The sequence below is a fragment of the Ranitomeya variabilis genome, chromosome 3 (assembly GCF_051348905.1).
Source record: "Ranitomeya variabilis isolate aRanVar5 chromosome 3, aRanVar5.hap1, whole genome shotgun sequence".
Classification (NCBI taxonomy): domain Eukaryota; kingdom Metazoa; phylum Chordata; class Amphibia; order Anura; family Dendrobatidae; genus Ranitomeya; species Ranitomeya variabilis.
The window spans coordinates 208,804,926-208,831,788 of record NC_135234.1 but is presented as its reverse complement, the minus strand read 5'-3'; the positions used below and the strand labels follow the sequence as shown (position 1 = coordinate 208,831,788).

At 41.6% G+C, this 26,863-nt stretch overlaps 1 protein-coding gene across 13 annotated transcripts in view; it reads right to left on the bottom strand.

Moving 5' to 3' along the window:
- The window catches only part of NFASC (neurofascin), a 181,264-nt gene that overhangs the window by 67,403 nt on the left and 86,998 nt on the right, over positions 1 to 26,863 (bottom strand). For all 13 annotated transcript variants that reach the window (XM_077295075.1, XM_077295082.1, XM_077295071.1 and 10 more), the window contains 6 exons: positions 20,462 to 20,573; positions 19,272 to 19,456; positions 18,176 to 18,307; positions 13,925 to 14,068; positions 10,285 to 10,396; positions 10,035 to 10,201 (listed from right to left, as the gene is read on the bottom strand). In XM_077295075.1, coding sequence (XP_077151190.1) covers positions 10,035 to 10,201; positions 10,285 to 10,396; positions 13,925 to 14,068; positions 18,176 to 18,307; positions 19,272 to 19,456; positions 20,462 to 20,573 — 852 coding nt within the window. The remainder of the gene's footprint in view (positions 1 to 10,034; positions 10,202 to 10,284; positions 10,397 to 13,924; positions 14,069 to 18,175; positions 18,308 to 19,271; positions 19,457 to 20,461; positions 20,574 to 26,863) is intronic.

Genomic DNA, 26,863 nt, shown 5'->3' with positions numbered 1-26,863 from the left:
AATCTGGCTATTAGGAGCAGTGCCTAGTAAAAGGCTGTAAAGGAACAGTTGATTGGCCTCGGGGAGACCAAAACATCCAACACCGCGGAGACACCATCACGTGTTTCTCAACGCAGTGATCCAGAACACTGCCCCCATCCCTTATGGGAAATATGCAAATGCATGTAGGATAGCTGCGGAGACACCATCACGTGTTTCTCAACGCAAGCAGTGAATAGCCAGGCCTTTCCCCGGGAAGGAACAACCACGGGAAGGGCAGCATCCAATAAAGGAAAACATCCAATACAGGAAAACCACCTATGCCAAGCATGGTATCCATCCACAGACAGCTGTTTCGGGGTGTTTGCCCCTCATCAGTGTGGAGTAGGAATCTGGCTATTAGGAGCAGTGCTTAGTAAAAGGCTGTAAAGGAACAGATGATTGGCCTCGGGGAGACCAAAACATCCAACACCGCGGAGACACCATCACGTGTTTCTCAACGCAGTGATCCAGAACACTGCCCCCATCCCTTATGGGAAATATGCAAATGCATGTAGGATAGCTGCGGAGACACCATCACGTGTTTCTCAACGCAAGCAGTGAATAGCCAGGCCTTTCCCCGGGAAGGAACAACCACGGGAAGGGCAGCATCCAATAAAGGAAAACATCCAATACAGGAAAACCACCTATGCCAAGCATTGTATCCATCCACAGACAGCTGTTTCGGGGTGTTTGCCCCTCATCAGTGTGGAGTAGGAATCTGGCTATTAGGAGCAGTGCCTAGTAAAAGGCTGTAAAGGAACAGTTGATTGGCCTCGGGGAGACCAAAACATCCAACACCGCGGAGACACCATCACGTGTTTCTCAACGCAGTGATCCAGAACACTGCCCCCATCCCTTATGGGAAATATGCAAATGCATGTAGGATAGCTGCGGAGACACCATCACGTGTTTCTCAACGCAAGCAGTGAATAGCCAGGCCTTTCCCCGGGAAGGAACAACCACGGGAAGGGCAGCATCCAATAAAGGAAAACATCCAATACAGGAAAACCACCTATGCCAAGCATGGTATCCATCCACAGACAGCTGTTTCGGGGTGTTGGCCCCATGTTTTGGTCTCCCCGAGGCCAATCATCTGTTCCTTTACAGCCTTTTACTAGGCACTGCTCCTAATAGCCAGATTCCTACTCCACACTGATGAGGGGCAAACACCCGGAAACAGCTGTCTGTGGATGGATACCATGCTTGGCATAGGTGGTTTTCCTGTATTGGATGTTTTCCTTTATTGGATGCTGCCCTTCCCGTGGTTGTTCCTTCCCGGGGAAAGGCCTGGCTATTCACTGCTTGCGTTGAGAAACACGTGATGGTGTCTCCGCAGCTATCCTACATGCATGGGCAATATACTATGTCACTGGGCAATATACTACGTGGCTGGGCAATATACTACATGGACATAGATATTCTAGAATACCTGATGTGTTAGAATCGGTCTACCATCTAGTATATATATATGTATGTATATATATATATATATATATATATATATATATATATATATATATATATATATATATATATATATATATATATACACTCACCGGCCACTTTATTAGGTACACCATGCTAGTAACGGGTTGGACCCCCTTTTGCCTTCAGAACTGCCTCAATTCTTCGTGGCATAGATTCAACAAGGTGCTGGAAGCATTCCTCAGAGATTTTGGTCCATATTGACATGATGGCATCACACAGTTGCCGCAGATTTGTCGGCTGCACATCCCAAAGATGCTCCATACAAGGCAGGATGGATCCATGCTTTCATGTTGTTTACGCCAAATTCTGACCCTACCATCCGAATGTCGCAGCAGAAATCGAGACTCATCAGACCAAGCAACGTTTTTCCAATCTTCTACTGTCCAATTTCGATGAGCTTGTACAAATTGTAGCCTCAGTTTCCTGTTCTTAGCTGAAAGGAGTGGTACCCGGTGTGGTCTTCTGCTGCTGTAGCCCATCTGCCTCAAAGTTCGACGCACTGTGCGTTCAGAGATGCTCTTAGGCCTACCTTGGTTGTAACGGGTGGCGATTTGAGTCACTGTTGCCTTTCTATCAGCTCGAACCAGTCTGCCCATTCTCCTCTGACCTCTGGCATCAACAAGGCATTTCCGCCCACAGAACTGCCGCTCACTGGATTTTTTTTCTTTTTCGGACCATTCTCTGTAAACCCTAGAGATGGTTGTGCGTGAAAATCCCAGTAGATCAGCAATTTCTGAAATACTCAGACCAGCCCTTCTGGCACCAACAACCATGCCACGTTCAAAGGCACTCAAATCACCTTTCTTCCCCATACTGATGCTCGGTTTGAACTGAAGGAGATTGTCTTGACCATGTCTACATGCCTAAATGCACTGAGTTGCCGCCATGTGATTGGCTGATTAGAAATTAAGTGTTAACAAGAAGTTGGACAGGTGTACCTAATAAAGTGGCCGGTGAGTGTGTATATATATATATATATATATATATATATATATATATATATACAGTGCCTACAAGTAGTATTCAACCCCCTGCAGATTTAGCAGGTTTACACATTTGGAATTAACTTGGCATTGTGACATTTGGACTGTAGATCAGCCTGGAAGTGTGAAATGCACTGCAGCAAAAAAGAATGTTATTTCTTTGTTTATTTTTTTTTTTAAATTGTGAAAAGTTGTTTCAGAGGGTCATTTATTATTCAACCCCTCAACCCACCAGAATTCTGTTTGGTTCCCCTAAAGTATTAAGAAGTAGTTCAGGCACAAAGAACAATGAGCTTCACATGTTTGGATTAATTATCTCTTTTTCCAGCCTTTTCTGACTATTTAAGACCCTCCCCAAACTTGTGAACAGCACTCAAACATGGTCAACATGGGAAAGACAAAGGAGAATTCCAAGGTCATCAGAGACAAGATCGTGGAGGGTCACAAGGCTGGCAAGGGGTACAAAACCCTTTCCAAGGAGTTGGGCCTACCTGTCTCCACTGTTGGGAGCATCATCCGGAAGTGGAAGGCTTATGGAACTACTGTTAGCCTTCCACGGCCTGGACAGCCTTTGAAAGTTTCCTCCCGTGCCGAGGCCAGGCTTGTCCGAAGAGTCAAGGCTAACCCAAGGACAACAAGGAAGGAGCTCCGGGAAGATCTCATGGCAGTGGGGACATTGGTTTCAGTCAATACCATAAGTAACGTACTCCACCGCAATGGTCTCCGTTCCAGACAAGCCCGTAAGGTACCTTTACTTTCAAAGCGTCATGTCAAGGCTCGTCTACAGTTTGCTCATGATCACTTGGAGGATTCTGAGACTGACTGGTTCAAGGTTCTCTGGTCTGATGAGACCAAGATCGAGATCTTTGGTGCCAACCACACACGTGACGTTTGGAGACTGGATGGCACTGCATACGACCCCAAGAATACCATCCCTACAGTCAAGCATGGTGGTGGCAGCATCATGCTGTGGGGCTGTTTCTCAGCCAAGGGGCCTGGCCATCTGGTCCGCATCCATGGGAAGATGGATAGCACGGCCTACCTGGAGATTTTGGCCAAGAACCTCCTCTCCTCCATCAAGGATCTTAAGATGGGTCGTCATTTCATCTTCCAACAAGACAACGACCCAAAGCACACAGCCAAGAAAACCAAGGCCTGGTTCAAGAGGCAAAAAATCAAGGTGTTGCAGTGGCCTAGTCAGTCTCCTGACCTTAACCCAATTGAAAACTTGTGGAAGGAGCTCAAGATTAAAGTCCACATGAGACACCCAAAGAACCTAGATAACTTGGAGAAGATCTGCATGGAGGAGTGGGCCAAGATAACTCCAGAGACCTGTGCCGGCTTGATCAGGTCTTAGAAAAGACGATTATTAGCTGTAATTGCAAACAAAGGTTATTCCACAAAATATTAAACCTAGGGGTTGAATAATAATTGACCCACACTTTTATGTTTAAAATTTATAAAAATTTAACTGAGCAACAAAACTTTTTGGTTTGTAAGATTTATGCATCTGTTAATAAATCCTGCTCTTGTTTGAAGTTTGAAGGCTCTAACTTATTTGCATCTTATTAAACCTGCTAAATCTGCAGGGGGTTGAATACTACTTGTAGGCACTGTATATATATATATATATATATATATATATATATATATATATATATATAGTAAACAAAAAGGGAAACAGCACAAAAAGATGTAAAAAAAATTACCTTAATGCCCTGTGCCACGCCAGGTTTACTGTCTGGAAGGCCATTGCAATGCTGGTCCCCTGACCACGTGCACGCTTTAAGGTATTTCTCCTGGTGCTGTTCCTCATATATATATATATATATATATATATATATATATACACACATATATATATTTATACATACATACATACATACATACAGAAGTATTCGGCCCCATGAAACTTTTCAACCTTTTCCCACATATCATGCTTCAAACAAAGATACTAAATGTAAATTTTTGGTGAAGAATCAACAACAGGTGGAACACAATTGTGAAGTTGAACGAAATTTATTGGTTATTTTAAATTTTTGTGGAGAATCAAAAACTGAAAAGTGGGGCGTGCAATATTATTCGGCCCCTTTAACTTAATACTTTGTTGCGCCACCTTTTGCTGCGATTACAGCTGCAAGTCGCTTGGGGTATGTCTCCATCAGTTTTGTACATCGAGAGCTGAAATTCTTCCCTATTCTTCAGTGGCAAACAACTTGAGCTCAGTGAGGTTTGATGGAGATCGTTTGTTAACAGCAGTTTTCAGCTCTTTCCACAGATTCTCGATTGGATTGAGGTCTGGACTTTGACTTGGCCATTCTAACACCTGGATATGTTTATTTGTGAACCATTCCATTGTAGATTTTGCTTTATGTTTGGGATCATTGTCTTGTTGGAAGACAAATCTCCATCCCAGTCTCAGGTCTTTTGCAGACTCCAACAGGTTTTCTTCAAGAATGGTCCTGTATTTGGCTCCATCCATCTTCCCATCAATTTTAACCATCTTCCCGGTCCCTGCTGAAGAAAAGCAGGCCCAAACCATGTTGCTGCCACCACGTTTGACAGTGGGGATGGTGTGCTCAGGGTGATGAGCTGTGTTGCCTTTATGCCAAACATATCGTTTTGCATTGATGCCAAAAAGTTTGATCTTGGTTTCATCTGACCAGAGACCCTCTTTCACATGTTTGGTGTCTCCCAGGTGGCTTGTTGCAAACTTTAAACAACACTTTTTATGGATATCTTTGAGAAATGGCTTTCTTCTTGCCACTCTTCCATAAAGGCCAGATTTGTGCAGTGTAAGGCTTCTTTCACACTTCAGTTTTTTGGCGTCAGTCACTTCCGACATAATGACGGATCGACGGATCCGTCACAATAGTTGAAAAAACGGATGTAACGGATCCGTTTTTTTGACGGATCCGTTACTCGGGGGTTGTATATACTTTTTGGAGCATGCGCAATTGAAAAAAATAAAAAAAACGGATTGAGGCGACGGATCCGCCGAAATGACGGTCGCGACGGATCCGTCGCCCATAGGTGGCCATTCTATGAAATGACGGACGCGACGGATCCGCCGCGATCCGCCATTTCAACGCAGACAAAAAACGTTGCTATGACCGTCAATGTCTAGATGACGTCCGCCAAATTTTGACGGATCCGTCGCATGACGGATGGAACGGACGACCATCCGTCACAATCCGTCGCTAATGTAAGTCTATGGGGAAAAAAGCGGATCCGTCGAAAAAAAAAAACGTATCCGTTTTTTGAGGAAAATGGCGGATTTAGACTGACGCCAAACAACTGAAGTGTGAAAGAGGCCTAAGACTGATTGTTGTCCTATGGACAGACTGTCCCACCTCAGCTGTAGATCTCTGCAGTTCATACAGAGTGATCATGGGCCTCTTGGCTTAATCTCTGATCAGTCTTCTCCTTCTTTGAGATGAAAGTTTAGAGGGACGGCCGGGTCTTGGTAGATTTGCAGTGGTATGATACTCCTTCCATTTCAATATGATCGCTTGCAAAGTTCTCCTTGGGATGTTTAAAGTTTTGGAAATCATTCGGTATCCAAATCCGGCTTTAAACTTCTCCACAACAGTATCACGGACCTGCCTGTTGGTCTTCATGATGCTCTCTGTGCTTCAAACAGAACCCTGAGACTATCACAAAGCAGGTGCATTTATACGGAGATGTGATTACACACAGGTGGATTATATTTATCATCATTAGGACACATTGGATCATTCAGAGATCCACAATGAACTTCTGGAGTGAGTTTGCTGCACTGAAAGTAAAGGGGCCGAATAATATTGCACGCCCCACTTTTCAGTTTTTGAATTTTCACAAAAAGTTAAAATAACCAGTAAATTTCATTCAACTTCACAATTGTGTTCCACTTGTTGTTGATTCCTCACCAAAAATTTACATTTGGTATCTTTATGTGTGAAGCATGATATGTGGGAAAAGGTTGAAAAGTTCCAGTGGGCCGAATACGTTCGCAAGACACTGTGTGTGTGTGTGTATGTATGTATATATATATATATATATATATATATATATATATATATATATATATATATATATATATATATATATATATATACATACATACATACACACAGGGTGGGCCATTTATATTTATATGGATACACCTAAAAAAAATGGGAGTGGTTGGTGATATCAACTTCCTGTTTGTGGCACATTAGTATATGTTTGTCAAAGCAGGGTGTGATTAATAAGTCAATAAAAATTAACTTTTAATAAATCTCTGTACCCCGCAGCTAAATCCTCCTAGAAAGTTGGGGAGGTCATTTTGTATCCCTTCTTTTCCCCTGATGAGTTGACAAACGAAACGCGTAGGGAAATGCATGGTCTATTTTGGGGTTGATCTTTTCATTGGCAGCGTGGGTTAGTGTGTGGCGAAAATTGCCCCCCCCTCGGATACAGTGCCAATGCCGGGTGATCTCATCCATACTGAAGGAAGAAAGAAAGAGGTGAGATCGTTCCAATTTATATTTCGGTCGTGATTCCTGCAATTTGGATATATTGCTGATATGGAATATAGGACTGAAGGGTATTGTATACCTAAAGATCTCATGTGGTGAGAGATCGGGTTCCCCGGAGACGGATATCATTTGATTATACACTCTCTATATCTCTGGGGTATGTGTTTTATTTAGGCATTCCTATGGATGTTTTTTTCTTGTGAGTCCCTTTTTTGTTTGGTTACTAATGGTTACCATTTTTAAATAATATTTATTAAAAGTTAATTTTTATTGACTTATTAATGACACCCTGCTTTGACAAATATATCCTTTTGATTGGTGGTACTGATATACTTTTCACATTAGTATATGGGAGGGGTAAAACTTTTCAAGATGGGTGGTGACCATGGCGGTCATTTTGAAGACGGCCATTTTGGATCCAACCTCATAAATGGCCCACCCAGGTGAATCCATATAAATGGCCCACCATATACAGTATATATATATATATATATATATATATATATATATATATATATATATATATATATATATATATATATATATATATATATATATATACTACAAATATATTACAAAATAGTTTTTCCAATTTTCTTTTTTAACAACAACATTGCTCTGTTTTATAACTGTCAGTTCTGCACTGACACAAGTAAGACAGATCATGCACTGCACATGATCTAACTAACTTGCTAGCCCTGGTGACCCGGATGTCATCATGATGACATTGGATCACCATTGCAATGATCGGCCCCCTCGTGATGACGTTGCGGGGGCACCGATTGGAGGGCAGAGGGAGCTCCCTCTCACTGCCTTCTAAATGCTACAATCAATATTGATTGCAGCATTTAGAGGGTTAAACTGCCATGTCATGTCAGCTGAATGCCCAGCGGCAATTGAGCATGCACAGCTCCTGTGTGCACAAAATCGTCTGGAAGTATCCATACATTTAAAGTCAGTAAGCATATCCCAACCTGGACGTATGTAAACATCTAAGGTCGTGAAGGGGTTAATGTTAAAATTCCACCACCCCCCCCCAAAAAAAAAAGACATTTCAGCATGAGGCAAATATGCAAGAGAAGACGACAAGGAAAGCTAGCGCTGCCTATTGGAAATGGCAATCCTGAAAGTCAATGTCAAGCCCTTAAACAGGTTGTTTCAAACATCATAGAGAGCTAACCACAGATCAGGATTTGGATGTAGGCCTGCACAAATCCTCCTGCCTCCTCATGTTGTCCCACACAGACTGGATGATAGCTTTGTTGGGCCATATCATCACCTCAAGGACTTTTTGCTTTTTTTTAAGCTGCAAATAGCTCTTAATGACACTGGCTGTATGTCTGGGCTTGTTGACCTGCTGCAGAAAGTATGGAGCCATTCAGACACCTCCCTGGTTACATGATGGATAAGTATCTGCCTGTACTTCTTAGGATTGAGGAATACGATTAATCCTGACCAAAAACTCAAGTCCATTTCCTGACATGCAGCTCCAAACTTGCAAGGAACCTCCAGCTGTTTCACTGTTGTCTGCAGGCACTCATTATCGTACCACTCTCCAGATCTTCAGCTCACAAAATTCCTTTTAACTCATCAGTCCAGAGCAGCTGCTGCCTTTTTGCTGCCCCTCAGTTCCTATGTTTTAATGCAAAGTTAAAGTGGTTCTCTAACAATGAGCTAAAATGGCATCCTTGGTGTAATTTAAGATGCAGCCCGCCCTAGTCATGTGACAGTACTGTCTGCAGACTGCAGACTGAAGACATACAGCTTAAAGTGATTCTCCGAGAATTAGATAAAATGGCGTCCCTGATGTCAGCATGGGCTACAGACTGAAGATATACTGCTCTTGAGATACATATAACAGACAAGAGCTGTATATCTCAGTTAGATGGAAGCAGTGCTGTCATAAGTGAAAAAATATGTTTTAACCTACATTATGCTTGGTGAGGAGACGTCAAGCTTCTCCTTTGTCAGTCTCACAGCTTTGTAATAGTGCACAAAGGCTGACTGCGCCCAACAGGAAATCAAATAAACATTGAAGGGGATGAAGCTGGAGATAACCTTCTTTATGATCAGCAAGGAATAGATATATTTCTTCACAAATCATAGCCGTGCTCCTGGCTACTGACTGAGGTATGTGTAATACAGCTCTCCTCAGTTGACACATATCTCGGGAGCTTTCTTGGCCTTGTTTCCATGTGAAAGATAAGGCTTTAGGCCATAGTTTTTCCATAAAGACCACTTCTGGACAGACTTTTCAAAACAGTAGATGGGTGTAGCTACTGTATGTCCTGAGCTGATGGAACTGATAGAATCTCCTGATAATGAAGGGTTGTCAGCATTATGTGTCTTTTAACAACTGCACTAAGATGGGCAACCACTGCGTCTGCAGTCCTCAATACTGAGAAATACAGCCAGATAATGATCCAATATGCAATACCAACGGGAATGCATGTGATGGACCAAGTTTAATCTGCAACAGGACAACGACCCATACATACAGCCAATGTCATTAAGAACTATTTTCAGCGTAAAGAACAACATGGAGTCCTTCTTGGAAGGACTCTTGGAAGTGATAATATGGCTCCTACAAAGCCCTGATCTCAACATCAATGAGTCTTGCTGGAATTACATGAAGAGGGAGAAGGATTTTGTAAAGCCGACACCCACAGAAGATCTGTGGATATTTCTCCAAGATGTTACTCTTAAAACGGTGTGCAAGTGTACCTAAAAAAAATTGATTCTGCTTTGAAGGTAAAAGGTGGTCACACCAAATATATACTTGATTTTGTTTTCTCTTTTCACTTTGTTATTTGATAAAAATAAACTATTAACATTTAGAGTTTTGAAAGCATTTACGTATATTTTTCAGCATTTTTATCCACATCATGCTACAACCTTTGCACAGTATTATATATCAGAGGAATTTCCTGGTATATACAACGAATATGAAAGGCCTAATTGGTCTAAACAAATCAAATAAGAGAAAAGTGACATAATATACACAAGTACAGTAACAAGAGATAAGACATTTTTGCAATTCTACCTTTCACCTCCAGCCGCACAGTATTTTCAGCATTTCCAAGGATGTTGGTAGCAACACAGGTGTATTTGCCTTGGTCCTCCTTCCTTACAATACTAATCTCTAGGGTACCATTCTCATGTACTCGGTAATTTCCTCCATCCAGGTTACTGCCCTGTCCGTTCTTAAACCTGCACATGTGAAGGTATAGCAATGTCAAACAAATTGGTAATGCACCTTGAACTATATTAACATTAATACAATGAATTCTCACCATCGAAGTGTAGGAATAGGAGAGCCAAAAAACGGACAGTCTAGTTGAGTTCTGTTGTACTCAATAACTCTTATTAGTTGATTGCGAGGGCCCAGAACTCGTGATGGAACATCTACAGTGAGAATATACAGTGCATAGATCAGACATTTGTACTAAATAGCCCATCAATGCAGAAACAACACGGTTACATCTTTAATACATATAACTAGATACAATATAACTTATGACAATACACTGACATACAGTGGGTACGGAAAGTATTCATACCCCTTTAAATGTTTCACTCTTTGTTTCATTGCAGCCATTTGGTAAATTCAAAAAAGTTAATTTTTTTCTCATTAATGTACACTCTGCACCCCATCTTGACTGAAAAAAAAACAGAAATGTAGTAATTTTTGCAAATTTATTAAAAAATAAAAACCTGAAATAGCACATGGCCATAACTATTCAGACCCTTTGCTCAGTATTGAGTAGAATCACCCTTTTGAGCTGATACAGCCATGAGTCTTCTTGGGAATGATGCAACAAGTTTTTCACACCTGCATTTGAGGATCCTCTGCCATTCTTTCTTGCAGATCCTCTCCAGTTCCGTCAGGTTGGATGGTGAACATTGGTGGCAGCCATTTTCAGGTCTCTCCAGAGATGCTCAATTGGGTTCAGGTCAGGGCTCTGGCTGGGCCAGTCAAGAATGGTCACAGAGTTGTTCTGAAGCCACTCCTTTGTTATTTTAGCTGTGTGCTTAGGGTCATTGTCTTGTTGGAAGGTGAACCAAGTCTGAGGTCCAGAGCACTCTGGCAGAGATTTTCATCCAGGATATCTCTGTACTTGGCCGCATTCATGTTTCCTTCAATGACAACCAGTCGTCCAGTCCCTGCAGCTGAAAAACAACCCCATAGCATGATGCTGCCACCACCATGTTTAACTGTGGGGATTGTATTGGGCAGGTGATGAGTAGTGCCTTGTGTTCTCCACACATACTGCTTAGAATTATCACCAAAAAGGTCTATCTTCATCTTATCAGACCAGAGAATCTTATTTCTCATAGTCTGGGAGTCCTTCATGTGTTTTTTAGCAAACTATGCGGGCTTTCATAAGTCTTGCACTGAGGAGAGGCTTCCGTCGGGCCACTCTGCCATAAAGGCCCGACTGGTGGAGGGCTTCAGTGATAGTTGACTTTGTGGAACTTTCTCCCATCTCCCTACTGCATCTCTGGAGCTCAGCCACAGTGATCTTGGTGTTCTTCTTTACCTCTCTCACCAAGGCTCTTCTCCCACGATTGCTCAGTTTGGCTGGATGGCCAAGTCTAGGAAGACTTCTGGTGGTCCCAAACTTCTTCCATTTAAGGATTATGGAACCTTGAGTACTGCAGATATTCTGTTATAACCTTGGCCGGATCTGTGCCTTGCCACAATTCTGTCTCTGAGCTCCTTGGCCAGTTCCTTTGACCTCATGATTCTCATTTGGTTTGACATGCACTGTAAGCTGTGAGGACTTATATAGACATGTGTGTGCTTTTCCAAATCAAGTCCTATAAGCTTAATTAAACACAGCTGGCCTGCAATGAAAGAGTAGAACCATCTCAAGGAGGATCACAAGGAAATGGACAGCATGTGACTTAAATATGAGTGTCTGAGCAAAGGGTCTGGATACTTTTGACCATGTGATAGTTCACTTTTTCTTTTTTATTAAATTTGCAAAAATGTCTACATTTCTGTTTTTTTCAGTCAAGATGGGGTGCAGAGTGTACATTAATGTGAAAAAAGAACTTTCTTGAATTTACCAAATGGCTGCAATTAAACAAAGAGTGAAAAATTTAAAGGGGTCTGAATACTTTCTGCACCCACTGTATAATACACTCCCCATAGTAATCCTTGTAGTATAATACACAGCTCATAGTCCTCCATAAAGTATAATGTACAACCCATAGTCCTCCATAAAGTATAATGCACACCTCAGTCATCCATAAAGAATAATGCACCCCAATAGCCATACATGTAGCATAATGTAGAGTCCATAGTCACCCAAATAGTATAATGCACAGCCCATAGTCACCAATGTAGTATAATGCACAGCCAATAGTCCTCCATAAAGTATAATGCACAGCCCATGGTCACACATGTAGTAGTATGGCCACTTATTTAAATAAATAAATACTTACATCTAGTGAGGAGCGAATATACTCGTTACTCGAGATTTCTCGAGCATGCTTGGGTGTCCTCTGAGTATTTGTAAGTGCTCGGAGATTTATTTTTCATTGCCGCAGCTGAATGATTTACATCTGTTAGCCAGCTTGATTACATGTGGGGATTCCCTAGCAACCAGGCAACCCCCACATGTACTTATGCTGGCTAGCAGCTGTAAATCATTCAGCTGCGGTGATGAAAACTAAATCTCCGAGCACTAAAAAATACAAATCTCGAGTAACGAGTATACTCGCTCATCACTACTCACATCCCATCCGCTCCCCTTCTTTTGTAAAGCTTACAGCTGACTTCACCATGTAACGGACGCGCATGACGTCACAGCCATGCGCCCCCGGTCACATGTATGCCGATGTGGGTGGGTCTGTGCCACCGCACTACACTTCAGCTGGATGTGAGTCAGGGCCCAGTCGTAGCTGCAGTCGTTATGCCCCTGAATAGGTGCCAAATAATCAAGACTGATGTTTGATGAATCAGCCAAGCAATTCCAGATGAATGTAGTAATATTTTTATCGCCATGATGTATGCCCAGATGGTACTAGCGCTAAAGGTAAACCAAGGTGTACAGTAGGTATCATACACTTTGCCCAACACAGTACAGGCCCTGATGCTCAATGCGTCTTCCAGAGACAGAATACAGAGTAGTTTTACAGAAATGTAACTTAAAAGACTGAGCCTAATTCATCATTTGTAAATTTTTTAAATCACTTTTTTTGCATTGTCTATTAGTTGACTTTTTAGAGACATAATCTTGAAAAATATTGCACATTACGTGTTTCGCACAAAATCAAAAATGTTCTTTATTTTTGTGTTGTAACCTTCCTTTTATCCTTTTAGGTTGGGGCTACACAGCGACAGTAGCAGCGATACCTGTTTCATGACCAAAGGTCGCTAAGTGTCCCTGCTACATTGCTGTGCAATGCAAAAGATTGGGGTCACATTGCAACCCTGAGGGTACTGCGACAAGTACATTGCAAAAATTCCAATATGGATGGACTTCTTATGACCTACTTGTTGAGGTTTCAATACCCTGAGGGGGGTCACAAGGCAATTCCATTCACTTGTATTGTGCTGCGATGTAGTGTCGCAGACAAAGCTGTTGTGTAGCTCAAGCCTTAGTGCAAAATGTTTTTATATGTACAAGGATTCACTGCAAAGGAGGATCTGCAAAAGTTGCAGCTGATGAATAAGCCAAAAATATCTGGAAACCCTAAATCCACTCTATTATGACAAACATAAAAAGGCATATTCACATAAAGCATACTTAAAACCGCAAAAAAAAAAGAAAAGAATAAGTCTTGAATCAAAAAGATCCTAAAAACACCAAAACTAGACACAAAAAGGGCACAAATGCTATAATGACTTGGATCTTTAGTGTTAAAACAGAATGTGAGCTGCCAGTCACAAAAATAATGACAAGTAACAGTGTGTTGCCTTACCAAGGATGTTGATGAAGGCATTAGCCAACAGGTAGCCGTGAGCATTGGATGCGTTGCACTGAAATACTGCACTGTTTCCACTCTGCACTTCCCGAAAGATGATCGTATCACCAGCAACTTCAAAATTGGGGTTTGGATCTGTTGCTACATGATACAGAAAGGAAAACAAAGAATGGGCTGCACAATCACAATTGAAAAAACTAAGGCAAGTAATACAAAGCTAAATGTGGATTTTTGGATAATGACTCACAGCACTGGAGAATACATCATTCAATTGAAAACAAATAACATTGTGAATTTTATGGAAATAGGTGTATGAGTGTTAGTAAAATTATCACTTTGAGTCAACTCATTTCACTATTTTCTTCAAGTACCTTGGAGAGCGCCGAAAAAAAAGAAGAAAAAAGTCTATTACATCTTACTTTCATCAGATCACCACTAGAGGGCACTAGTAACACTCATCCTAATTTGTCCCACAAGACTATGTAGAAATGGGGTGCTAAGAAGGGGTGAGGTTATGTTCACACTTAGCGTATTTGCTGCCTTCTTTCTACATGAAAAATGCTGCATACATTACTCACTTTTTTGAAAAATGTTTAGAATTGAGAGTGCTCAGTGGTTGATACCTTTTAATGGCTAACTGAAAAGATGGTAACAAATTGCAAGCTTTCGAGACTACACAGGTCTCTTCATCAGGCATAGACTAAGAAAAATTCTTGAAGAATCACATATTTATGCACAACATAGCACACCAAAAAAACAAAAAACAATGGATAAGATAGGTGACATGAAGCAGAATTACCATGAGTGATAAACAGTTATGTCCATAAATGTTGGGCCAGTTCTTAGATAAGGATTGTTTTAGTGTCCTCTGATTGGGGTCTGTGTTGTGATGACCCCTCATAATCTGAGGGGCAAGTTCCTTAGTTGATGTAAAAATACATAAATCCATGCGACACATTCATTCCTGCAGTGAGACAGTCAAAGGTCGTCATCAGTTTATATTCCCAGACTCTTCTGTCTCTCTGAGTTTTGAAGTTACCTTTCAACACAAGTAATTTCATGTCCATAATGCTATGATTTGGGAGACAAAAATATATTGCCACAGGTAGATCCATTATTTTTTCTCTTATTGTGTGGCGGTGAGAATTCATTCTTGTTCTCAGTTTCTGCCCTGTCTCCCCCACATACAGACCCCCAGTTGGACATTTAGTACAAATAATTAGGTACACCACATTAGAAGTGTCGCAGCTGAAAGTACCTGGTATCTCGTAGTCCTGATGTGAATTGGGGATCTTTATCTTGTCCGTGGTCATTATAAATGGACAGGTTTTACATTTTTTCTGATTGCAGGGAAAGGTACCTGCAGCTGTTGGAGAGGACAGGGAGGTCTTGACAATGATCCTTCTTAGATTTGGGTGCTGCCTAAAACACAGTAGTGGGGGGTCTGGGAAAATGGATTGTAAGCGGGCATCTTTTTGTAGTAAAGGTTGTAATTTCCGTGCAGCTCCCCTTAGCACCTCCAGATTTGGATTGTAGGTAACTACTAGAGGTACCCGGTTATTTTCTTCTTTAGCTTTGTAATGTAGCAGGTGATTCCTTGATATTCTAGTGGCTCTTGTAATCTGGTTTTCAATTGTTCTTGGATGGTAGCCCTGATTCAAAAAGGTCTTACTGAGGCGATCGCCTCAGTAAGACCTTTTTGAATCGGGGCTACCATCCAAGAACAATTGAAAACCAGATTACAAGAGCCACTAGAATATCAAGGCATCACCTGCTACATTACAAAGCTAAAGAAGAAGAGTCTGGGAATATAAACTGATGACGACCTTTGACAGTCTCACTGCAGGAATGAATGTGTGGCACGGATTTATGTCTTTTTACATCAACTAAGGAACTTGCCCCTCAGACTATGAGGGGTCATCACAACACAGACCCCAATCAGAGGACAATAAAACATTCCTTATCTAAGAACTGGCCCAACATTTATGGACATAACTGTTTATAACTCATGGTAATTCAGCTTCATGCCACCTGTCTTATCCATGTTTTTTTTTTTTTCTGTGCTATGTTGTGCATAAATATGTGATTCTTCAGAATTTGTTTTAGTCTTTGCCTGATGAAGAGACATATGTAGTCTCGAAAGCTTGCAATTTGTTACCATCTTTTCAGTTAGCCATTAAAAGGTATCAACCACTGAGAACTCTCAATTCTAAACATTTTTCTATCTACTGGCTAACACGGTACCAAGATATATATCTTTCCTGTATCACTTTTTTGATGAGTTTCTCAATTATTTTAACCAGTTGAGTACCGAGCCATTTTCCCCCTTCCTGATCAGACACTTTTAGAAAGCTCTAAAAAATGTTCACGTTTGGATACTCACATAGTTTTTGCCTCTTTTATCGCGATATATGGGACTGAATATTTTTATGTCAATTGTACATTCCTACTTTATTTTACTGATATCGGGGAAAAATAGGAAGGATACATCTATTTTTCCCAATTTCCTTCATTTTTTATTAAGACCAGGAATTAGTTTGTTTTCTACTAGTTTTATTTCATTTCTTTTTTTTTTTCATTTATCTCAAACACTGTTCTCTACATAAGGTCATAAAGACCTTTTGGGGGACATTTTAATATATCAATGCATTCTTCTCATTGCTGATTTTCCGGTAATGGGGGTTAGTAGATTAGCCTCAGTTACAGGGACAATTCAGACTCCTGGCTGCACAGTAGAGCTGACTAGGCACAGCAGCGGCCGCTCTCTCCATAATCCCAGCAATCACATGATCACTGGGCCTGGAGGAAGCACTGGCAGAGCTTCTTACACTATATACACAGTGCTTGCTCAGCTTGTATGCAGGAAAGATGCTAATAAACCATTTCTGCTTTCCCTATGGGGAGTTTGGCTGTGTCTCACCCCCGGCTCCCTGCTCCTGCAGCTGCGCGATACTGAGCAAATAGCTTACTCAGCATTGACGTATTGTCAGCGCAGAATAAAGTGGGCATTCCAGAATGGGTTAATGGTTAAAAAAAATGAAAGAACTGACCTGCTGTTTTGAAAAAAAACAAAAACAAAAAAGTGCCCACATCACATGCTGCGAAGATCCTTTGGTGCCAGTGGAGACACTGAGCAGTCATGTGACTCCAAGTATGCGATATGCGTACTTCCGGCCCCATTCCGACTAGACGTGTACGGGCTCGCTCAATTCACTTGCATTGATTGATGCTGTGCATGTCTAGTTGGAATATTGCCGCAAGTATGCATATTGCAATCTTATGGTGACATGACTGCTTGGCGAGAATCCTCACAGCATGCAGTGTGTGTGAGGTTGGGATTCAAAAGTCTGCAGTCACAGAGTAACGGCACACTGTTATGAAAATCATGCACAACCCCTTTAAGATATTGATGTATACAAATAATGACATATCTTGCAGCCCTGGCATCAGTTTTGTAAATCTGGCCAGACTTTCCAATCAGTCTGTATCTGTCCTAAAAGACATTATCCCCAATTCATCAAACTGTTTGTGCCATTGCTGGTGTAAAGCACTTGTAAAAGTCACAACATCTTTGCACAACGTGACATTAACTAGTAAAAGATTTGCGATGAACATCACTGAGGTGCAAGATACTTTTAAAATGCGCCTAATTCATTAAAGGGGTCGTCCACTACTAGGACAACCCTTTCCCAATTTAAAGGACTGCCTCCGTTTAAACAAAAACACCCATACTCCCCTCCCGTGCAGGCGCCGTCCCAGCGGTGTTGGCACTCGTGTTCTCGGGGTTCATGTGAGGTTGTTACATCACGGGAGCACTGCACCCACTCAGCGCTGGCTTCACTGTCCCTGCCTTTGGACATATAAGTAATCAACAGGAAGTGAGAGCTGCGGATGACCGCTCACCTCCTGGCAATTACTTATATGTTTGAAGGTGGGGACAGGGATCAAGTGATGTAACAACCTCATGTGAGCCCCAGAAACGTGAGTGCCGACACCTGTGGAACAGCGCCAACATGGGAGGTGAGTGTAAGTATTTTTATTTTAACGAGGCAAACATTCAGATACAGTAGTGGTTGTCCTAGTAGTAGACAACTCCTTTAAGGCATAAGCCTCCTAATAATTCAGTCAGCTCTGACTCCACTATGTCTCCTGAGTCCTTATCAAGACGGACGTACAACCTTGGTCTAGATGAATCAGGGCCACTCGCTTCATTTGTAATGATTATTACCTCTACACACATTCTCCTACCTGAGATGGGCTCTCCATTCATCATCCACTGAATAGTAGGTTTAGGGTTCCCATTAGCACGACACACCAATCGACCATTTTCACCTGGAGCTAAGATCAGATCTTTAGGTTTATCCAGCCAAAAAGGTGCAGCTGCCATGACAAAGCAGAAAGTGAAACTGCAATATCTGCAAGTACCAGATGTCTGTACGGTTAGGGAACTATAGTCTCTCCAGACTAGCAGAGATGATGTGCAAACTATAAGCCACTTGACCCTGCAGCCAATCAGTGGGCTCAGTGGTCAAGTGACCGGTGGTCATGACATCAACTCATCCAATCTGGCAGAGGTCGTCGGAGCGGCAGAGTTCCTGGGACAAATACCCCAAGTATACCTGACTTACAGAGGACCAGAAAACCCATTTAAGCTTGTGAATTCATACAAAGCAAGATGTGAAGGTTCTATTAAACATTTAATATGCAAATAAAGGCCTATTACAGTGAACTGTTTGTGTATTCCCATGTGTATACTGTGCAGTTAGAAGGTTAGCTTGCAAGCATTGGGGAGTATTCATGAAACCATTTGTGAAAGTTTTTGCAAATTTTAAGCAAGCATTTGTGATTTTGTTTTTTCATGAAGAGTCGCATTTTACTCTAGCAAGTTTTTAAGAATTGTGTATGACATACCAGTTTTAATTCATTCCCCCCTTTAAGGGTGGGTCACATTGCGTTATGGCAATCCGTTAGACAAACTGCGTTTACACCGCGGCATAAAACCAGTCCGTTAACGCTGCCATTAACCCCTTTTATCGGGCGCATCGCCAACGCATGCCATAATCGGCATGCGCTAGCGAAGTGCTGTCATTCTGTGACGGACCCTCGGACGCAGGCTGCAACATTTCCGGGTCCGTCACCGCTAGCACAGATAGAGCATCTTCGCTCACGCGATCGCATATCGCAATCTTTTTCGGCACTTGCGTTAACGCAGTCCGTTTGACGCATGCGTTGAACGGACTGCACTAACGCAATGTGAACCTAGCCTAACTGTTTTATAGAATTTTCCACTTAGTACTTTTATTTGCAGGTTTATGCTACATAAAACATTAACCATGACTCCTACCCTTCACCCGAACAGAGATGGTGTGCCTTATACTGCCCATCCTGTTAGACGCTTGACAAAAATACTCTCCACTGTCTTCCTCTGACACTCGTGAAATGCGGAGAGTTTTGTTGAAATTCTCAAACTTCAGTTTTTGGCTTGGCAGTTCCCCTCCCTTCTTGTACCACATGATATCTGGAGTTGGTCTAATAAAAAAAAAAAAAAAAGGAATAATTAAGATAACAATATAGTCTACACCATCAACCACTCAATCTCACTGGTAGACTAAGTTCACAAGAGGGTATAAGAAAAATTGTTGAAGTTTCATCCAGAAAACTAGGGTCATTTTGACCATGACTAAACGAATAGCGCACGGACAACACTGCCCAAAGAACAACATTGGTCTGAGTTCTATCTTTTTTTTCACGGACAATACTTGGGCACAAAATACAGTCGTGTGGACCTGGCTGTGAACACAGATCGTATTTTCGGACCAAGTGCTGTCAGTGAAAAAAACGGAGAGACTTTGATCAGTGTTATTCAATTAGGCAGTGCTGATGAGCAATTTTTTTCACAGACCGAATCTAATAGAAGAAAACATTACTTTCTTCCATGTGTCAGATGAGACATGCCCATTCCAGTTTCTGGGTGCACAAAAAAATAGAGCCACTGTGTAACATCTGATTTTTCCAGATACGTTGTAATTCTTTAACATAGGAAACTGTATTTAGTATTGAAAATTCTTAGTAGCTGCTGCTGTGAAAAATCGGATTGCACAAATAAGAAAAAAAAAATCATCTCAGTATTCTGGATGAAATTTGAATGATTTTTTTCTACACTTGGGTGAACTTAGCCTTAAAGTGTTATTCGTACTATAGCAGTAACAAATAGTAAGATGAGTACCTTTGCGTATACATTCATTTTGGTCTAGGTTACAATTAAAAAAAAATGCTTACAATATTTTTCTGAAATTAACAGACAAGGCTTAAAAATACATGTATGATGCCCATCTGTGAGTAGTTCATTTTATAAAGAATTATTTTATGACACTATTGATAAATCTGCTCAACACTAATACAGACAGACATGCGGTGAAACTAAGGAACTTGCCTAGAGTTATTACTATAGGGCCATAATGCATCTATTTAATAGGTAAAACAGTATTAAGCACTGCAATATATGCATTATTAAAAATTAGATTTGCTACTTACACTCCAGAGGCAATACATTCTAGAAGGAGATCTTCATCCCGCAACACCAGCTTAGTGCTAGAAGTGCCGGTAGGAAGCAGGAATGTTGGAGTTCTCTCTGGCACTCCGCGGGCTAATCACAAAAAATAACCAGTCAAATAAGATGTAGTAAATATAACATAACTAGAGTACAAAACTATGTGTACTCTACTGTATCATCTACAGCTAGAATTTATCTAAAGCAGCTATTTGATGATGTCCAAAACCCATGTCTCATTTCCATGACTGCCTTTTAGAGCTTGTTCAGATGTGACTGAGTGGTCTGTGGAAAATATAGGAGACATGTCTGTTTTTGATCTGAGTGTTGGATCAAAATTGGCAATGCAAGTCTATGGGTCCTGGAAAAAATTCGGACTGCACTTGGATGACAGGAAAAAATAACTAAAAATCTGCCATGCTTACAGCCCCATAGAATATCATAGGAGCGAGTACTATCCATGAAAACCACGGATAGCACTTGTATGAGAAAATCTGACGCGTGAAAGAACCTTTACAGTTTTGATACCTTACCAACAAAATTGGGCGAGAGTAATCTTTATCAATTTCTACATAGATTACCTAAACTCTTTAAAATCAGTTATTTCTTTTAAGTTCCCACGATGAGTTTTTGGTGAGTTTGTGATGATGTGTAATTACCTGGGCAACAAGTTGCAGTGTCTTAAAGTAGCAGTCAAGTTGATGGGATTTTTAGAAGTCTCTTCCCCATTGTGCTTTTAAAAAAAAAAAAAAAAAAAAAAAAACCTGCAAACTGACCAGCGATGCTTGTTTGAAAGCGGAAATAGGTACATTTCTCTTGCGAGTACGCCAAGTTTTAGGTGCAGATTTTCCCCATAGACTTGCATTAGATGTGGAAAATCCACAGGTAGAAAAAAAGGTATATGTGATTTTATTGCGCTTCTGCTGCAGATAAACACTACATATCTGCACATCACTATATCAATAAAGTTCTATCAAAGCCAAATACCAAGCAATATCAAAAACAAAGCAGATTTAATAACGTGCCACTTCAGCGGAGGGGGTTTATTGTAGCGCTGGCGTGTTGCTACTAATCTAAGTTCCCTGACCCTAGTATTATACTTCCCAGCTGCCGTCTTCAGTTCTTCCTGACCCCACTCCAGTCCAGCACCACCATCTTGTGACCGCAACTTCTGGCTGACTGGAAGTCAGAGATAACGGTCTGAAGCTATCAATGTAAGTCGGAAAACCTCCTTCTGGCCTCATACACTCACATTGAGACGGAGCGTTCGGGTATGTCACGAACTGCTGGAGACTGACTGGAGTGGCGCCGATAAATATGAAGACAGCGACTGGTGAGTATGAGACGTAAGTGCCAGGAACCTTAGATTAGTAGCACCACTCCAGCACTGCAATAAAAAAAAAACGCTGGCGTGGTGTTTTAAAAACATAAGATACCAAAAAATGACAAAAACCGCAGCGTCAAAAAACGCAAGGAAAAGACTTGTAGAAAACAGTAAAGGTAGAAAAATGCTGCAAAAAATCTGAAACATCAATAACTCAGCAAATACTCATCATGGGAACTTCGCTTTGAGCGTTTAGATCAGATAACACTAAGGCTTAGACAAATGGTCATTTTACTTAAATAAACTGCTGCTTTAGTACATGTCCCGCTGGAAATCAACCATTTTAGTCTTTTCAGTGATGTTCAATCTGTTACTGAAGGCACCTGCTGTCTGTTTAAGGATCTGTTTACAGGCCTCATGGGACGTTTCGTGGGTCTGGAGACTAGCGTTAGTCAATTACTTGTTAATTAGAAAGAGCCCATCAGTAGCTTTATTATATGAGTGTTCATCACTTCATCTGCTTGTCTTCCGAGGCCACTAACATGTATTAGATCCAGTGATAGCATTGTAATTAAACTAAATGAATACGGAAATGAAAAGACTACAAATGAAATAAAAAAATACTAAAAATAAAAAAAACACATATCTCCTTTTGTACTGCACAAAATATATTATTAGTTTGACAATTAAGGAAATCGGTCTTTAACCCCTTTACCCCAGGGTGATTTTCCAGTTTTCATTTTTTCCTCCCCTTTTACCAAGAGCCATAACTTTTTTTGTTTTTACAGCCATATGGCCGTTTCAGGGCTTCTTTTTTTGCAGGACAAGTTGTACTATTGAACGATTGAATGACACTATTCATTCTGCCACATAGTATATGGGAAAACGGGAAACAAAAAAATTCCAAGTGTGGTGAAATAGCAAAAAAAAGAAGTGCAATTCTACAATTGTTTGTTGTTTTTTTTATCTACCATATTCAATATATAGTAAAACTGACCAGGAAATATGATTCTCCAAGTCAGTATGAGTATGCAGATACCAAACATGTATATATCTACTATATAATTGTCTAAGGGTCACTTCCGTCTTTCTTTTTGTCTGTCACAGAAATCCCAAGTCGCTGATTGGTCGCGGCAAAACGGCCATGACCAATCAGCGACGGGCACAGTCCGGCGGCAAAATGGCCGCTCCCTACACCCCTGCTGTCAGTGCCAGCTCCATACTCCACTCCAGTCAGCGCTCACACAGGGTTAATGGCAGCGTTAACGGGCCGCGTTATGCCGTGGTGTAACGCACTCCGTTAACGCTGCTATTAACCCTGTGTGACCAACTTTTTACTATTGATGCGGCCTATGCAGCATCAATAGTAAAAAGATCTAATGTTAAAAATAATAAAAAATCATTATATACTCACCCTCCGTCAGCCCCCTGGATCCAGCCCAGGCCTTTCCTGCTGCTCCTCGCGACCGGTCCATGCATTGCGGTCTCGCGAGATGATGACGTAGCGGTCTAGCGAGATCATTTTGCGAGACCGCAATGCACTCTTGGGACCGGAGTGTGGCGAGGAGCATCGGTAAACGCCTGGGCTGGATCCGGGGGCCGAAGGAGGGCGAGTATATAACTATTTTTTATTTTAATTCTTTTTTTTAACAGGGATATGGTGCCCACATTGCTATATACTACATGGGCTGTGTTAGATACTGCATGGGCTGTGTTATATACAACATCTCTGTGCTATATACTATGTGGGCTGTGCTATATACTACGTGGCTGTTGTATATATTACGTGGCTGGGCAATATACTACATTGCTGTGCTCTATACTACGTGGCCTGGGTTATATACTGCATGGGCAGTGTTATATACTACATCTCTGTGCTATATACTACGTGGCTGGGCAATATACTATGTGGCTGAGCAATATACTACGTGGCTGAGCAATATACTATGTGGCTGGGCAATATACTACGTGGCTGAGCAATATACTACGTGTATGTGCTATTTACTACGTGGGCTGTGCTATATACTACGTGGCTGGGCAATATACTACGTGGGTTGTTATATACTACGTGGGCTGTGTTATACGCTACTTGGCTGTGCTATATTTCTCTGCTGTGTCTGTGCATCATGAATCGTGGTATGTGTTAAAGAGGAGGGCCCACTGAGACTCTTTCGCCTGGGGCCCTCAAAAACCTGGAGCCGGCCCTGGCTTCACTGATTGATCACACCCGGCCGCGAACAATCAGCGACAGGCGCAGTCCGCCCGCGAATTGGCGCGGAATTTAAACCACGCTTCACTAATTGGTCGCGGCCGGCCGAATCCTGTGTATAAATTGCATTATTCTGAAAAATTCATAAATAAACTACATACATATTCTAGAATACCCGATGCGTTAGAATCGGGCCACCATCTAGTGTGTATATATCTATCTATATATACTAGATGGTGGCCCGATTCTAACGCATCGGGTATTCTAGAATATTCTGACTGACAGAACGTGTTCAGTGAACGTGACTGAACTATGTCGCACTGTGACTGAACATGTTCAGTAAACGTGAGTGAACTATGTTGCACTTTGACTGACAGAACGTGTTCAGTAAACGTGAGTGAACTATGTCGCACTGTCACTGACAGAACTTGTTCAGTAAACGTGACTGAACTATATGGCAGTGTGACTGACAGAACTTGTTCAGTAAACGTGACTGAACTACGTGGCACTGTGACTGACAGAAATTGTTCAGTAAACGTGACTGAACTAGGGCCGGACTGCGCCTGTCACTAATTGGTTGCAGGCGGCTGGTGCGACCAATCAGCGATGCAGGATTTCCATTACAGACAAACAGACAGAATTAGACGATTATATAGTAGATTTATATATCTATCTATATCCATCTATCTATATATCTATATCTATATCCTGCTCAAAAAAATAAAGGGAACACTAAAATACCACATCCTAGATATTAGTGAATGAAATGTTCCAGTTGTAAATCTTTATTCATTACATAGTAGAATGTGTTGAGAACAATAAAACCTAAAACTTATCAACGTAAATCACAACTAATATCCCACGGGGGTCTGGAGTTGGAATGATGCTCAAAATCAAAGTGGAAAATGAAGTTACAGGCTGATCCAACTTTAGTGGAAATGCCTCAAGACAAGGAAATGAAGCTCAGTAGTGTGTGTGGCCTCCACGTGCTTGTATGACCTCCCTACAACGTCTGGGCATGCTCCTGATGAGGCGGCGGATGGTCTCCTGAGGGATCTCCTCCCAGACCTGGACTAAAGCATCCGCCAACTCCTGGACAGTCTGTGGTGCAACGTGAAGTTGGTGGACGGTGCGAGACATGATGTCCCAGATGTGTTCAATCGGATTCAGGTCAGGCAGGCCAGTCCATAGCTTCGATTCCTTCATTTTGCAGGAACTGCTGACACACTCCAGCCACATGAGGTCTGGCATTAGGAACCCAGGGCCAACCGGATCAGCATATAGTCTCACAAGGGGTCTGCTGAGGATCTCATCTCGGTACCTAATGGCAGTCAGGCTACCTCTGGTGAGCACATGGAGGGCTGTGCAGCCCTCCAAAGAAATGCCACCCCACACCATTATTGACCCACTGCCAAACCGGTCATGCTGAAGGATGTTGCAGGCAGATCGCTCTCCACGGCGTCTCCAGCCTGTCACATGTGATCAGTGTGAACCTGCTTTTATCTGTGAAGAGCACAGGGCGCCAGTGGCGAATTTGCCAATCCTGGTGTTCTGTGGCAAATGCCAAGCGTCCTGCATGGTGTTGGGCTGTGAGCACAACCCCCATTTGTGGACGTTATGCACTCAGACCATCCTCATAGAAACCGTTTGTGCAGTCACATGCACATTTGTGGCCTGCTGGAGGTCATTTTGCAGGGTTTTGGCAGTGCTCTTCCTGTTCCTCCTTGCACAAAAGCTGAGGTAGCGGTCCTGCTGCTGGGTTGTTGCCCTCTTACGGCCCCCTCCACGCCTCCTGGTAGTGCCTCCAGCCTCTGGACACTACGCTGACAGACACAGCAAAACTTTCCACAGCTCGCATTGATGTGCCATCCTGGATGAGCTGCACTACCTGAGCCACTTGTGTGGGTTGTAGAGTCCGTCTCATGCTACCACGAGCACAACCAACATTCAAAAGTGACCAAAACATCAGCCAGAAAGCAATGGTACTAAGATGTGGTCTGTGGTCCCCACCTGCAGAACCACTCCTTTATTGAGCGTGTCTTGATAATTGCCAATAATTTCCATCTGTTGTCTATTCCATTTGCACAACAGCATGTGAAATTGATTGTCAAACAGTGTTGCTCCCTAGTGGACAGTTTGATTTCACAGAAGTTTGATTTATTTGGGTGGTATATTCTGTTGTTTAAGTGTTTCCTTTATTTTTTTGAGCAATATATATATATATATATATATATATATATATATATATATATATATATATATATATATATATATATATATATTTTTTTTAAGTGGTTAACCCCTTCATGACCCATTTTGAATTTTTTTCTCATTATGCCATTTAGCAATGGAGTTCTTTTTTTTTATATTGATGGATCGGGTGATTTTCAATGTGACGATAACAAATACGCGTTATTGGATTTTTTTTATTGTTTTATTTTGAATTTGGACGAAGTGGGGTGATTTGAACTTTTATATATTTTTAATATTTTTAAAAACATTTTTTTTTACTTTTTGTATGCTTCAATAGTCTCCATGGGAGACAAAAAGCAGAAGTACTTCGATCGCTTCTGCTACACACAGGCGATGATCAGATACGCACTATTACTTGTTCGGAAAGGGGTTAAAAAAATTTTTGGCCATTTTCTGAGTTTTGCTACGGTTTCATTTTTCTGGATCTGTGGCTATGTGAGAGCTTATTTTTTGCACTCTGAGGTGACGTTTTCACTGATACCATTTTGGGGTAGAAATGATGTTTTGATTGCCTATTATTGCATTTTATTGCAATGTTGTGGCGACCAAAAAAACGCAATTCTGGTATTTTGAATTTTGTTCTCGTTACGCCACTTACCG